Raw genomic sequence first — 12,088 nt, forward strand, 5'->3', positions numbered from 1 at the left:
TTAAGGTATGAGAGGCGGCCCCTGAAAGCACCAGCGCTGGGCGGCGATAAGGGGGAGAGTTAGAGCCTCTAAGAGGGACGCAGCTTCCTGCCGAGGCCGGCGGGCCTTTAAGCCGTGTCCCAGCCAACAGGGTCATCACTGTTTCAAGATTTCTCACGTGATTTGTTTTGAAATGTCCTGATATTTACATTCTGGCCTCTACGCGCAAAGAAGGTCCCACAAGGGCAGCCAGCCCCCCCTGGCTTTGCCGCAGGCCTGGAACAGAGCACGAGGCCCAGAGGCCAGCCGGTCTGTGACTCGCACCCCCTGCCCTGCCACGCCACAGGCAGCCGCTCCCGGCCGGGCTCCTGAATCACAGGACATCCTCCGACACCAGGCGAGGCTCTGCAACCCCGTCAGGACGACCACGTCACCGATGGGCCGGGGCGGCCGCTGGAAGGGCCGGGGCGGCTGCTGGAAGGGCCAGAGAGGCTGAGCTCCTGACTTCAGCTAAGGACAGAGAACAAATCACAGATCTGATTTTTGGAACTCGGAATAAGAGATAAGTCAGAAGAATCATTTCTCAGGAACACGGATGGTTTAGAAGTGAAGAGGTAGAGCTATGAGCACAGGCTCGGACACGTGCAGTTTTCTCGCCAGCAGCCACCTGTTACGTTCACCTGCCTACAGGAAAGCTAGTGGACACGTGATCTAAACGTGGATGGAAAGCGACTTTTAGAGGCGCTGTCTCTCAGTCATCCCTGGAATGCCAAGAAGGCTCCAACTCCTGGAGAGTTTATTAGTTTACCTACAGACACTGGGCAATTCTATGCCTGGCACTGGGTCTAGTGCTCAGGATCTAAACCCTCAGCGAATGGAGAATCACAGGCTTAATTACACCAAACAGAGTGGAAGGACCACCCTCCCTCCACCTGCGGCCATCAAGCCACAAAGCAAATAGAGGGAGGGACAGGGAGGGACAGGGAGGGGGGTGGGAGGGGAGGGGCAGGCCGCTGCAGGAGGGGCACCGCGTTGGACACAAGGAGAGTGGGCTGCGGGCTCCACCCCACCGCCACGGGGCCAGAGAGCCTTGCGCTTTTCCCAGAAACAAGTATCATGAATTCTACAAGGCCGCCTCCCGCGTTTAGATAGTATCTTTAAAGCAAAGTAAACGCTGGGCAGGAGCTCAGCATCATTTTCCAAACCGCGAGTCAACGTCTCATCAAAGTGACGCTGAGCGTGCGTGGAGGTGGCGGGATGGCCGTTCCGTCCAAGAGGGAGGCCGGCTCGGCTTCTCCACCACTGACTCCGACTGACAGCCGGCTTCCCCGGGGGCTGCCCGCACACGCGCCCCCTCCTCGGCTCCCCAGCCCCGGAAGCATCCTCTTTGCCAGAGCCCTTGCACATGCACCATGAGAGAACCAGAGGCTGCGGGGCTGGGGGTTGGGGGTCAGGGACAGAGTCCTGCCAGCCCCCAGCAAGGGGGCCTCAGCTCTCTGGCCGGGGCAAGGAGCACCCCACCTGTCCAAGCCCCAGACCTGGCCCTACTGCTCCAAAAGCGATGCGCCAGAGCAAGGGCCACCTTCCTTGCAGACGCCACCCCGGACAGCCTCAGCCTCCCAGCTCCAGCAACAACCGAGGAAGGCGGGGCCACGCCATGCCATCCCACGCACACAGCGGGGTCACACGTGGGTAAAGGCAGACACTGTCAAACTGATCCAGGAGAAAGGAACGAAAAAGCGACCTCATCTATTAAACTTAATTCTTAGGAAGGCAAAACACCAAGTTAAATGAATGAAAACGTTCACAAAGGAAAGCCAAGCCTCATTTTTACGTAAAGAATGATCACCCTCAGACTGATCGGAAACTCCCCAGTCTTCACGGATGATCTCTGCGAGCTGTGCTGCAGGCGAGAACATGGAAAGGGCCGGACGGGCTCAGTGAGGAAGCGACCGGCTGGCCACCGTGAGCGGGAGGGCGCGCGTGGCCACTGGAACGGGCTCTGCGGGCCCGCGAGGGCTGTTTCCTCGCCCAGCTCCCTGCTGACACGGGACCACGGATGAACGCCCAGCCCCAGAGCTGGCAGACGGGCCTCTAGGAGTATTACCAGGACATTCTGGAGGAGGAAACATGGCATTTTAAATTCCTACAGAAGTTACTATTTCAGGGAATACTGCTCCCCCCCAAAAATAAATTACTCTAAAAATTAACTATTTTCCCTCCCTATCACTCCAGAAAATAATGGCTTAAACATCTCTGGTAACATAGGGAATTGTCCAGAAAGTTTCTTTCAAACACCTCAAAATTTTGCAAGGCATTTTATAACCTGTCTACAACCTAACTTCCTTAATGCTGTGAGTCTCAGGTGTGTGGTCATCTGACCAGCAAGAAGCCCGAGCTAGGCGGACAAGAAACACAGCCTGCAGCAAGTCTGACCAACACAGCCATCGCCGTGGGAACAGAGGACCCCTCCGGGGGCAGGGAGGACCAGGGCTGCACGGTCACTGCCGAGGCACTCCCGGGAGACGGCAGCGCCTCCACGCTCCCTGGCCCAGACGCTAGGGCGCACAGTCCTCACCCAGGTGCGCGGACCACACCTGCTGACTCCGCCCCAAGTCACCTCTGACCCGACCCGAGAGCCCGAGAGGGCCTGGGCCCAGCTTTCCACCAGTGACAATGAATCACGTCTTTTAAATGTAAAACAAGACCGAGCACCAGCCCACATAAATATTTGAGAAATTTGCCTTTTGACAATTCAGAAAGGATATATTTATTTTACTAAAATAGCTTGGTCCAGTTTTGGCATCTCAAACAATAGATTCTAGTGGCTTTATTTAAAAACTACCAGTTGGGTTATAAGAAAAATAAACTTGCTTTCTATTCCAATCATTTAAAACTTTAATTAAATTAACTGACATTTCTAAAAACGCTATTCAAAGAAAAACCTTCAGCAGTAGCTTCAACTTTCTTACCAAACAGTTCAGAATACAAATACTTCTTGTGAGGGTCTATTTTAGTTCTAGGAAAATGAAACGAACAGGAGAAAGCCCCAAGACGAAAAGGATGGCCACAGTCTCAGGGTCGCCAACTTGACAGAGAGATAAAGCAGCTATCTGCGTCACGCCTCCCCGCTCCCCACCCGCTGGCATGCATGCACACATACATGTGTATATACAGAATGCCCACGTCCATAGAGGCGCGCGCGCGCAGGCCCACGTCCCGAGGTAGCTGATGCACACACCAGCATGTCCACTGACACCAGGGAGCCTTGGTTCTGAGCCACTCGGCTGGGCCCGGGCCTAGGAGTGGGAGCTAATCGCGTGGGGCAAAGACAAGACAGTGTCTACTCCACGCCTCCTACGTGCCAGGACTTCACATGCCTTACTGCAACTCAGGGACTCTGAGAAAACGCCACACAAGGCGTCACCACTCCTCCGAAGCAAAGGGCAAACTGCGAGTCCTCCGACAGCAGCCTGCATGTCCTGCACACACGTCACGCAGGCCAGGAGGTCACCAGCACTCCAAATGCCACCCCGGAACCAAGCCCAGCCCAGCGCCCGGGCTCTCTCCAAAGACGCCGGTGTTCCGTCCAGGGGGCCCCAGAAGCCTCTAAGTCCTGTGCGGGCAGCTGTGGTGGAGGGAAGGGCCCCCAGGATGGGTCACTCGGACACTTGCTGCCTTGGCTCCCAGACGCCCCGGGCGCCGGTCCCCCTCAGCGATCACTCACAACAGGCTTGGTCTCTGCAGCCACGAGAGGGGACCACCAGGGAGGCGTTTCAGTCTCCACCCAAGGGATGGTGACGATGCAGGCTCTGAGGTGAACGGGGTGTCCACACACGGCCCAGGGGGTCACATGAGGTCAGGTCCTCGAGGCCGGCTCCAGCACCTCTGGGCCAGCCTCAGAGGACACCTCGTGCCCACGAGCAGGGATCAGGCTGTGTTTCCATTGGGCTTTTATAAAGGCTGCCCAAGCTGGTTACGAATTTCTCTACATGTGAGGTGCGGGCTGGGGGTGGGGGGGACCAAGTGGCCCTGGGAAGGGGCTCAAGGAGGCTTTCCAGAACAGGCCCTGTGGGCCGCCTCTCAGCATGGATCACACTCCGTCCTCAGAAGCTGTCACCTGTTTCTGAGCCCTTCTGAATTAAGGTGTTTACACCCTGACTGTGAGCCTCATTCAAGGGTGACACCTGCAGTGAATCGGTAACACTCCAACCAACCACAGAACCTGACAGCTTGCCTTCCTGGCTTTAGACACAGTAAACTATGTGCCTGTAGCCCAAGCACCTCTGCTTCTTTGGGACTGACGTGACCTCTTTAAGCTATGGACAGATTGACAGTTTGGGGTTTTTAAACTGGGAATTCGAAAGCGTTAGGTTACATACAGGATAATGCTGTAGGGAAAGGGAAAACACAAACGTTTCTGGCACTGCAGCCAATTCCATCCCCCGAGGCTGGGCCTATCCCACAGAACCACGTGGCCATACCTCGACGACGACGGAGCCCAGCCTCTTCCGGGGAATCCCGCCCGCTGAGCACAGTCGTCATGAGCTCAACTGTGACAACAGCGAGTGTCCAAGGACACTTGGCAGAAAGAGCGGGAGCGCTGGGCAGAGACGGGGTGTCCCTATGCTGGGTCCCACATGCCGACCCGAGACTCGGCGAGGGATGCTGTGATGCCACCCTCCGGCCACTCTTCTCTGATCTGGGATCAGTGACCATCCACTACGTGGTCCTGCACAAAGACCCACTGACGTTGTTGCACTAATCCTCTTTCTTAATCCTGCTCTTGTCAGCAGCCTACTTATGACGGCTGCTAAAATGCGTTTTAATGTTACCAAATACACAAAGAATTTACGCAGGGACTTCCCTGGTGGTCCAGTCCTTAAGACTTTGCCTTCCAATGCAGGGGGTGCAGGTACGATCTCCAGCCGGGGAGCTAAGATCCCACATGCCTCGTGGCCAAAACACCAAAACATAAAACAAAACCAATATTGTAACAAATTCAATAAAGACTTTAAAAATGGTCCACATCAAAACAAATCTTTAAAATAAAAAAGAATTTGTGTTAAGAAAAGTTCATACAAAATAAATTATGTGAACAAATTCTCAAGAAATGTTTCTGGCTAAATTTCCTCCTTAGCACACGTACAGCTGCAGTTTCGTGAACACAGCAATTTGCACTGATCTTGTTTCGTAGCCCACAGCCCAGCAACACCCCGGAGAAGGTGCTCCGGGGTCCCCGTGCTGTGCCTGACAACCCTGCTGAATCACCTGCTCCTCCCAGACTTTAGCTCCCTGCCCTGCCCCCCACCCCAGCACAGATATGTGAGTATCTCTATCTATTTATACTCACAGATACGTGAGTATAAATCATTTCACTGACTCGGGGCTTTGCTACATATACAAGGCTGATTTCTGACAATAATTCAATTATAACAGAAGTACTTCCCTATTAAAGGCAAGTACCAAACGTTTTACATGCAGGATTAGTCAAGTTCTGTAAGAATTATCAAATGCATAAACGGCAGGAATTAAACTCTTTATTAAGAATCTAACTAAATCCCTTCATTAATGCACAGATCCCACTTTTGGTCCATTTTGGCTAATCTGTTTCTCTGACTCAGTTCACCAGCTTAATCTTGGAACGATGAACCCCACACACTTTCAGTACTTCCCAAAGATCGGGGTAAACGAAGGCCTTGTGCCGGGGAAGAGAAGGGCAAGAGCTAAGAGCTAAGCCTGCGGCTCACCGCTCCCCACCGTCAGCGTTTGTCTGATCCAAACGGAGCTGGTGCCGTGACAGCCAGAACCGCCGATTAACGCACGGGTAAATCCCCTGGCACCGCTCCAGTATAATAAAGATCTGCTAGGGGACGGCATGCCAATTCGTGCAGACAATGCGGAATTCTTAAGAAACAGCCATTCTGAAACTCTGTGGTTCTCTGCAATCAGGCACAGAAATACTTTTATAAGAAGAGAAGAACGTCTGTCTATGTGCAGCCCTGGGCTCTTATCAGGAAGTAAGATGACTCCACCTAAGGCCGAGCCTCCAGCCCTTCAGCGCCTACATCTTATCCCCATTTCTCTGATAGGAAGTAGCTGACTGGACGCTCCCCAGTCGAGCAAGCTATTCTGGTCCCGGGAGGACGTGGGAGGGAAGCAGCGAATCCGACTCTCAGTGCATCATATATGTCACAGGATGTTGGCCACATGACGCCACTACAGGCCCGTGCGAGACGTTCGCAGATTAGCTCTTTTGCCCACATTTACATGCACACACCGGCGGTCTCTGTTCCATCTTCCCAAACCCCGTGCCAACCGAGGTGGCTCAACCTGACATTCTCAGGACGTAGAACTACGGGGGGGTGGGGGGGGACACCTTCCCGAGGACAGTGGCAGCAAGCTTGCACTCAGACACACAGAAAACCTGTACTTTTTTCCCTACAGATTTTAATACTAATAAGCTCAAATTCTGATCCCTTTTTGTAAGCTCACATTAGAGTCAGTCTGCAGTCCCCCCTGAAATATATTTCACATTAATCAGATCACATTAGGGCATACAAACTTAAATGATGACATTTTTGGTTTTTATGATAACCCCAGACTCCCCCCAAATTATCCAATGTCATGTTTCAGAGCTGAGGCCGTTTAAACCAAACAAGTTAGGCCTGAAGTACACAGCTAGACCCTACAGGAGTATTTACCCAAAATCCACATGGAAAAAGAATAAGAACAAGTAGCTTTCTCTGCAATTGTTACAGATGTAATTTTCATTCGATATCCACTAAGATGAAATCAGGAGCAACCCTCTTTTCCTCAAGTCTAATGAGTAGAGAGACTAGCTGCCCTGACCCAGCAATTCCACTCCCAGGTATCAGCCCAAGAAAAATGAAAACACGCACAGAAACCTACACACAAACGTTCAGAGCAGCACTGTTCGTGACAGTCAGAAAGTGGGAACAACGCCAGCGTCCATCGGTGGGTGACGGATCAACAAAGTGTGGCCTATCTACACACTTAGATGGGCCGTCATCTGGCCATAAAGAGGAATGAAGGACTGCTGCATGTACAACAGGAGGGCACCACGTGCTTCCACTCGTATGAAACATCCACAACAGGCAACCCCACAGACAGGAAGCAGATCAGAGGTGGCAGGGCTGGAGGCTGGAGCACGGGGGTACTGCTGTGGGGTCTCTTTGGGGTGGTAAAAATACCCTGCAATTAGATAGGGGTGATGTACACGCTCTACCGGCACGTCTGCTTTAAAATGGTCAGTTTTATGGAACGGAAATTAGACCTCAATTTTTTTTCTAAGTTGCCCAGTTTGCTTTTTCTCTGTTCCCTGCTCTGCCATCTCAACCCTAGCAACTTATGTTAGAGGTGAATGACGTTTTAAGGAAAACATTTTCAATGCTTCAGATGTGGTAACAAGTCTAACAGGAAAATCTTTGTAGAAAAATCTATACTGTGCTCTTAGGAAAAATCAACCACTCAGATGGAGAAGCAGAAACATCTCACCAGCCCTTCCTAGTTAACAAATTATACGCTTGAGGACTCGGTGACACGATGCTACATCTGCCCAGTTCCCTCCTCTCTCTCCGCGCTATTTTGGGAAACATCGACTCAGCCCTCAAGAGAAGGACAAAGCTGCCAGGTGGCAGGAACCCTCTGGAGGGCCTGCCAGGCCGCCACCCGGACCCAGAGCCAGGTGAGAGTGGACCCCAGACCCAGCAGGAGAGAGGATGCTCCCCCTATATCACAGTGGGCAGGGGCAGCGTGGACTCAACCTGGACGTGTGGCCCCTCTGAGTCTGCGTGAGGCCCTCATCAGAGACACAGGACAGAGCTGTGGCCAGACAAGTGAGCCGACCGGTAGCTCTCAAGTTACAGCTCTCCATCATCGGAAAGCCTCCAGAGCTAGATTCAATAAGCAAACCTGACTGAAAACGATTATGTGAACCTGTATCAACGTGGAGAGATTTCTACTACGCAATGGGGAAAAGCGAGTTACAAAATCGTAACTCTAGCGTGTATGTTAACGTAGAAAAAGCCCAGAAGGTTTCTAGAGATCTCTGGATGAGGAACGTCTCCGGTTATTTGTACTTTCTTTGTCATTTTCATATCTTATCATCTTTCAAAAACAATAAACATATATTACTTTTCTAAAAAGCAGGGGAAAAAATTACAGCTGACACCGGAACAACGTGTGGGGGTTTCGACCCTCCATGTGGTCAGGGATCCACACGTAACTGCTAGTGGGCCCCCCGTGAGCGCAGCGCCCCCATATTCACGGCTCCCCGTGTGCAGACCGTACAGCGCTGTAACATCTACTACTGAACAGTCTACGTGCCATGGGCCCGCGCAGTTTCAGCCCGAGCTGTGCAAGAGCCGCGGCACGCCCATTACCGTCCACGCGGAGGAGAGGAGCAGCTTCGAGGACGCACCTTCCGAGTTCAGGGTGATGAGGGTGACGTTGTTGCCGATGTTCTGACTTCCTGACTGTCCACAGTTGGAAACGGAGTCGCTGGCCTCGGACCCGCTCTCCCCGTCCTCATTGTGGCTGTCCTCCTGACCTGGCACCTTCACCACGATGGTGTTCTGCCGACGCCCGGGCACCGCGCTGCGCGGGAAACAGAGACACCAGCAGTGTGGTGAGAGCAGCACAGCAACACGCAGAGATGGTTCTGTACCCCGACGTTCTCCCCTTCACGTCTCAGAGAAGCTACCTCTGCACACGCACTGGGCCACCAGCCTTCCCTCAGCTCTTTCTACTCAGATTAATAGCAGGAGACAGCCTGTGGCTCCAGGAAACTGTATGAAACTTGAAACGTTTAAAAAAATGTTTACAGCACAAAAGAAGTGAAATCACAACTCGCTGTGACTCAAGGCCTAGAACGCTCCCTTCTGATCGTGGAGGTAACCCGACAAAACACTGACGTTTGAATCAGGGTGAGATTGAGGCCGTGTCAAAGGAAAGGCTGAGTGAGAGAAAGTATGTCTGCAGACCCAGACTGACTGCACCGATCCACTCCGTCCCGAGAGATGTCCTAGAAATGACCCGGCCTGTGAAGACGCAGCTCTCACTCCCAACTAGCCCACTGACAGAAACCGCTCGAGTGGGCTAAAAAAGCCAGTCGAGGATCTCCTGGGGGGCATCCTTAGCACCACAAGGGACCCCGATACAGCGCAGTAAGGCACGGCCAGGAAACCAGAACACCAGCCAGCTCCGAAACGGGCTCCATTACCTGGAGGCACGCCACTGCCTTCTGAATGACCTTTTCGACTGCCTTCGAGATGCTGCCGCGCACGGGGAAGGGGAAGCAGCGCGAGGTCCCTGCTTGCCGAGGCAAACCCCGGAGGGCTCCATCCCGGGGGGCTGGACCTCGCTAAACGCTCCGGACCTGGCCACGACTCCGCCCTCGCGGGCACGAGGCACACGGACCCTCTGCTGCTCTGCCGGCCCACGGCCTCGGCCCGGAGCGTCCGCACCCACCTCCCGCGGCCGGGCTGCTTGGGGTCTGGGGCCCTGCGGACCTGGGCTACAGCCAGGTAGAACCGGGATCGGCTGCAGGAGGGCCTGTGAGACTCGCCGGGAAGCAGCGCGGTGGGGCCGACGCCAGCGGGGCGCCAGCACACGAGGGGCGATGGTGCCCTCCACGCACTCCCGCCTCTGACCCAGGGTACAGCCAAAGCGTCTCCAAAGAAAAAGGGGTGGAAAAGGCACCACCTCAAAACGCCTCCGCCACTTCACCAACCAGAGGGGACGTCGCCGACCCGACATGCTCGGACAGACAGACAGATGGGAGTGAGGTGAGAGGGCGGGATCCGCGCATCGTGGTGAGCACACAGGGTACCTCCCGCCGGCACGCGCGGCGGTGGACACAGGCCGGGCAGTCCTCCCCAGACCCTGGCCGCGGAGAACCCCGGGCCCAACGACACGGGCGCCCCAGGACGCCGCCCTGTCCCCGGGGCCCCAGCGGTGGCGGTGAGAGGTGGGGTGTCGTGCTACTGACTTGCTAATGATATTTTCCAGGGGATCCGGTGCCCTGCCGCTCAGGGGGTCTTCCATCTTGGCTACAACGGCGTTCTGCCGATCACTGTTGAGAATTACTGTAGTCTGGGGGACGACGCTAGGGAACAAAAGAATCACAGAGAAAAGAAGACCTTAACACGACAGCGTTCATTGTCAGAGCACAGAGTCATCAAAAGTCAGCGCCCACGCCCCGAGCTCCAGAGGGGAGGCCCCGGCAGGGCTGCGCTACGTGCACGAGTGACACCGGGCAAAGTGCGAGCCTGGGCTGGGCTTCTTAATGGAGAGTCTAGCTCTGCTCCTTGTTGGCACTGTCGGGAGAGTCAGGTTACAAATATTTACATGTTTACAGAGAAGAGGCAGAGGTGTCACAGCTGTCACTGTGCAGGAAGGTTTCTGAAGGAGCAGGTCTGCATGAAAAACAGCTTGAGACTTACTCACTGCATCCGAGCGAATTCCCATCTGCAATCTAGGCTTTCGTGACCGCTGTGCTTATCACTTCCATCCCAGGATGTGAGTGTCATGCACAGAAAGGGGCGAACACCCGCGGAGCGGCTGTGGGGGAGCCGCCGGGCACTGACCTCTGGGTTCTGCTGGGCCAGTGCAGGAACCACAGCCAAGGGTCCGGGGACTTTGCTTCGAAGGAAACGATGCTACAAAAGAACTGTGCCCCACCGGGGGCTCTTTCCGGAGGGAGACATGTGTTTATTTATTTTTTTATTTTTTGAGACACGTGTTTAAACACGCGGGAGCCAGTGGCTCGTCTCTAAGCACAGTCGTCAAGATTTTTTGCTCATTAACCTTCCAGCCCTCAGCGCTTCCCGCCGTGCTTTGTGCAGAAAGAACAGGCACTCGAGATGTACAGCAGTGTTACCTGAGAGCAATGTCATGCCTGGATCTCTCTCTCCAAACTCCAAGTCGGGGAAACCCTGCTTTTACAGGAGGAAAGCCCATGAACCCAAAGGCACCCATGAGAAGCCAGCCCCTGTCCCAGCCACACCCTGTTAAATGTCCCCAAAAGCAGAGGCACAAATGGCACCGTGTCATGCGGAAGTGAACGGCAGGACCACAGGATATTTTCCTAAAGAAGAAGCATAATCGCCTGCATTTCACTCAAAGGCATCAGCATTTTCTCAGCCGTGCTACTTAATCATCAGTGACACCTGAAATGACCCACCAGCTCCCGACCACCTACCCACAGGTCAGGCACCACCAGCGGCCAGGCGGCCTCTGACTTGGTACCGAGGTCACACACAGGGTACCCACACAAAGGTGTTCCCTCTCACCCCGACAGGACATCTCGATGGACATGAGCACATTCAAGGTCTGGGATGTCTGCCGGAAATAAACAGGTTACAATGGATTCACGCCAACATCCGGCAAAGTCGTTAGACTAAACACACCTCTGTTTCCTAAAGGACCTTAAGACCAAGGAAATGCTGGTCTGAGACACCCAGCTTCAAGCTGGAGCACAGGGAGCCCCGGGGCACCCGACCGTCGGGGGCCCCTCGGTGTGCAGATCCCGCAGGGCCTCAATTCCCAGATGCCCTCCTTCCAGAACGTTCTATGTCCTAAAGATGATGCCCCAGGAGAGCACCTCTGGCCAATGTGGTTGTTCCCTTTCACAAAGCCTCCCCGCAATCACATTCAGGCACCCCGTCCATCCAGACGTAAGACAGCAGGCGCTCTGCGGGGGTCACTCCTTACCACTCGCCTCTGACAAAGCGCACGGAGGACCTACTTAGGGTTTCAGCTCACAGATAATCAAAGTAATCTGTGATGACAGACCACTAAGCTTGCTGGCACACACCTGCAAGAAATGAGGACCTCCTTCATCTTCCACAGATTTATTTATGTAAACAAAGCTTCTCAGAACTTCAAACTATAAAAACTGAAAACATTGAACCCTGCGTCATTTTAAGTGATAGATTACTCATAACCCTCCAGAGATTCAGGAATTAACTAACACTAACTAACACTAAAGCCCCATCCATCTCAAGGGTAAATTCACAACACTGCATTGTTAAGAGTTAACTATCAACTGGTAATAATTTACCCTGTTTTGTTCAACTGTGTACTA

At 53.7% G+C, this 12,088-nt stretch overlaps 1 protein-coding gene across 12 annotated transcripts in view; it reads right to left on the reverse strand.

Moving 5' to 3' along the window:
• Positions 1-12,088, reverse strand: part of BANP (BTG3 associated nuclear protein) — a 105,102-nt gene that overhangs the window by 44,560 nt on the left and 48,454 nt on the right. For 5 of the 12 annotated variants that reach the window (XM_029200973.1, XM_029200949.1, XM_029200959.1 and 2 more), the window contains 2 exons: positions 9,992-10,108; positions 8,423-8,598 (listed from right to left, as the gene is read on the reverse strand). In XM_029200973.1, coding sequence (XP_029056806.1) covers positions 8,423-8,598; positions 9,992-10,108 — 293 coding nt within the window. Of the gene's footprint in view, positions 1-8,422; positions 8,599-9,223; positions 9,961-9,991; positions 11,344-11,715; positions 11,834-12,088 lie in introns of those variants that run through there. The other 7 variants (XM_029200939.1, XM_029200931.1, XM_029200920.1 and 4 more) reach the window with 4 other exon arrangements.

This window comes from Monodon monoceros, unplaced genomic scaffold (assembly GCF_005190385.1).
Source record: "Monodon monoceros isolate NGI ecotype Baffin Bay Population unplaced genomic scaffold, NGI_Narwhal_1 Super_Scaffold_10, whole genome shotgun sequence".
Classification (NCBI taxonomy): domain Eukaryota; kingdom Metazoa; phylum Chordata; class Mammalia; order Artiodactyla; family Monodontidae; genus Monodon; species Monodon monoceros.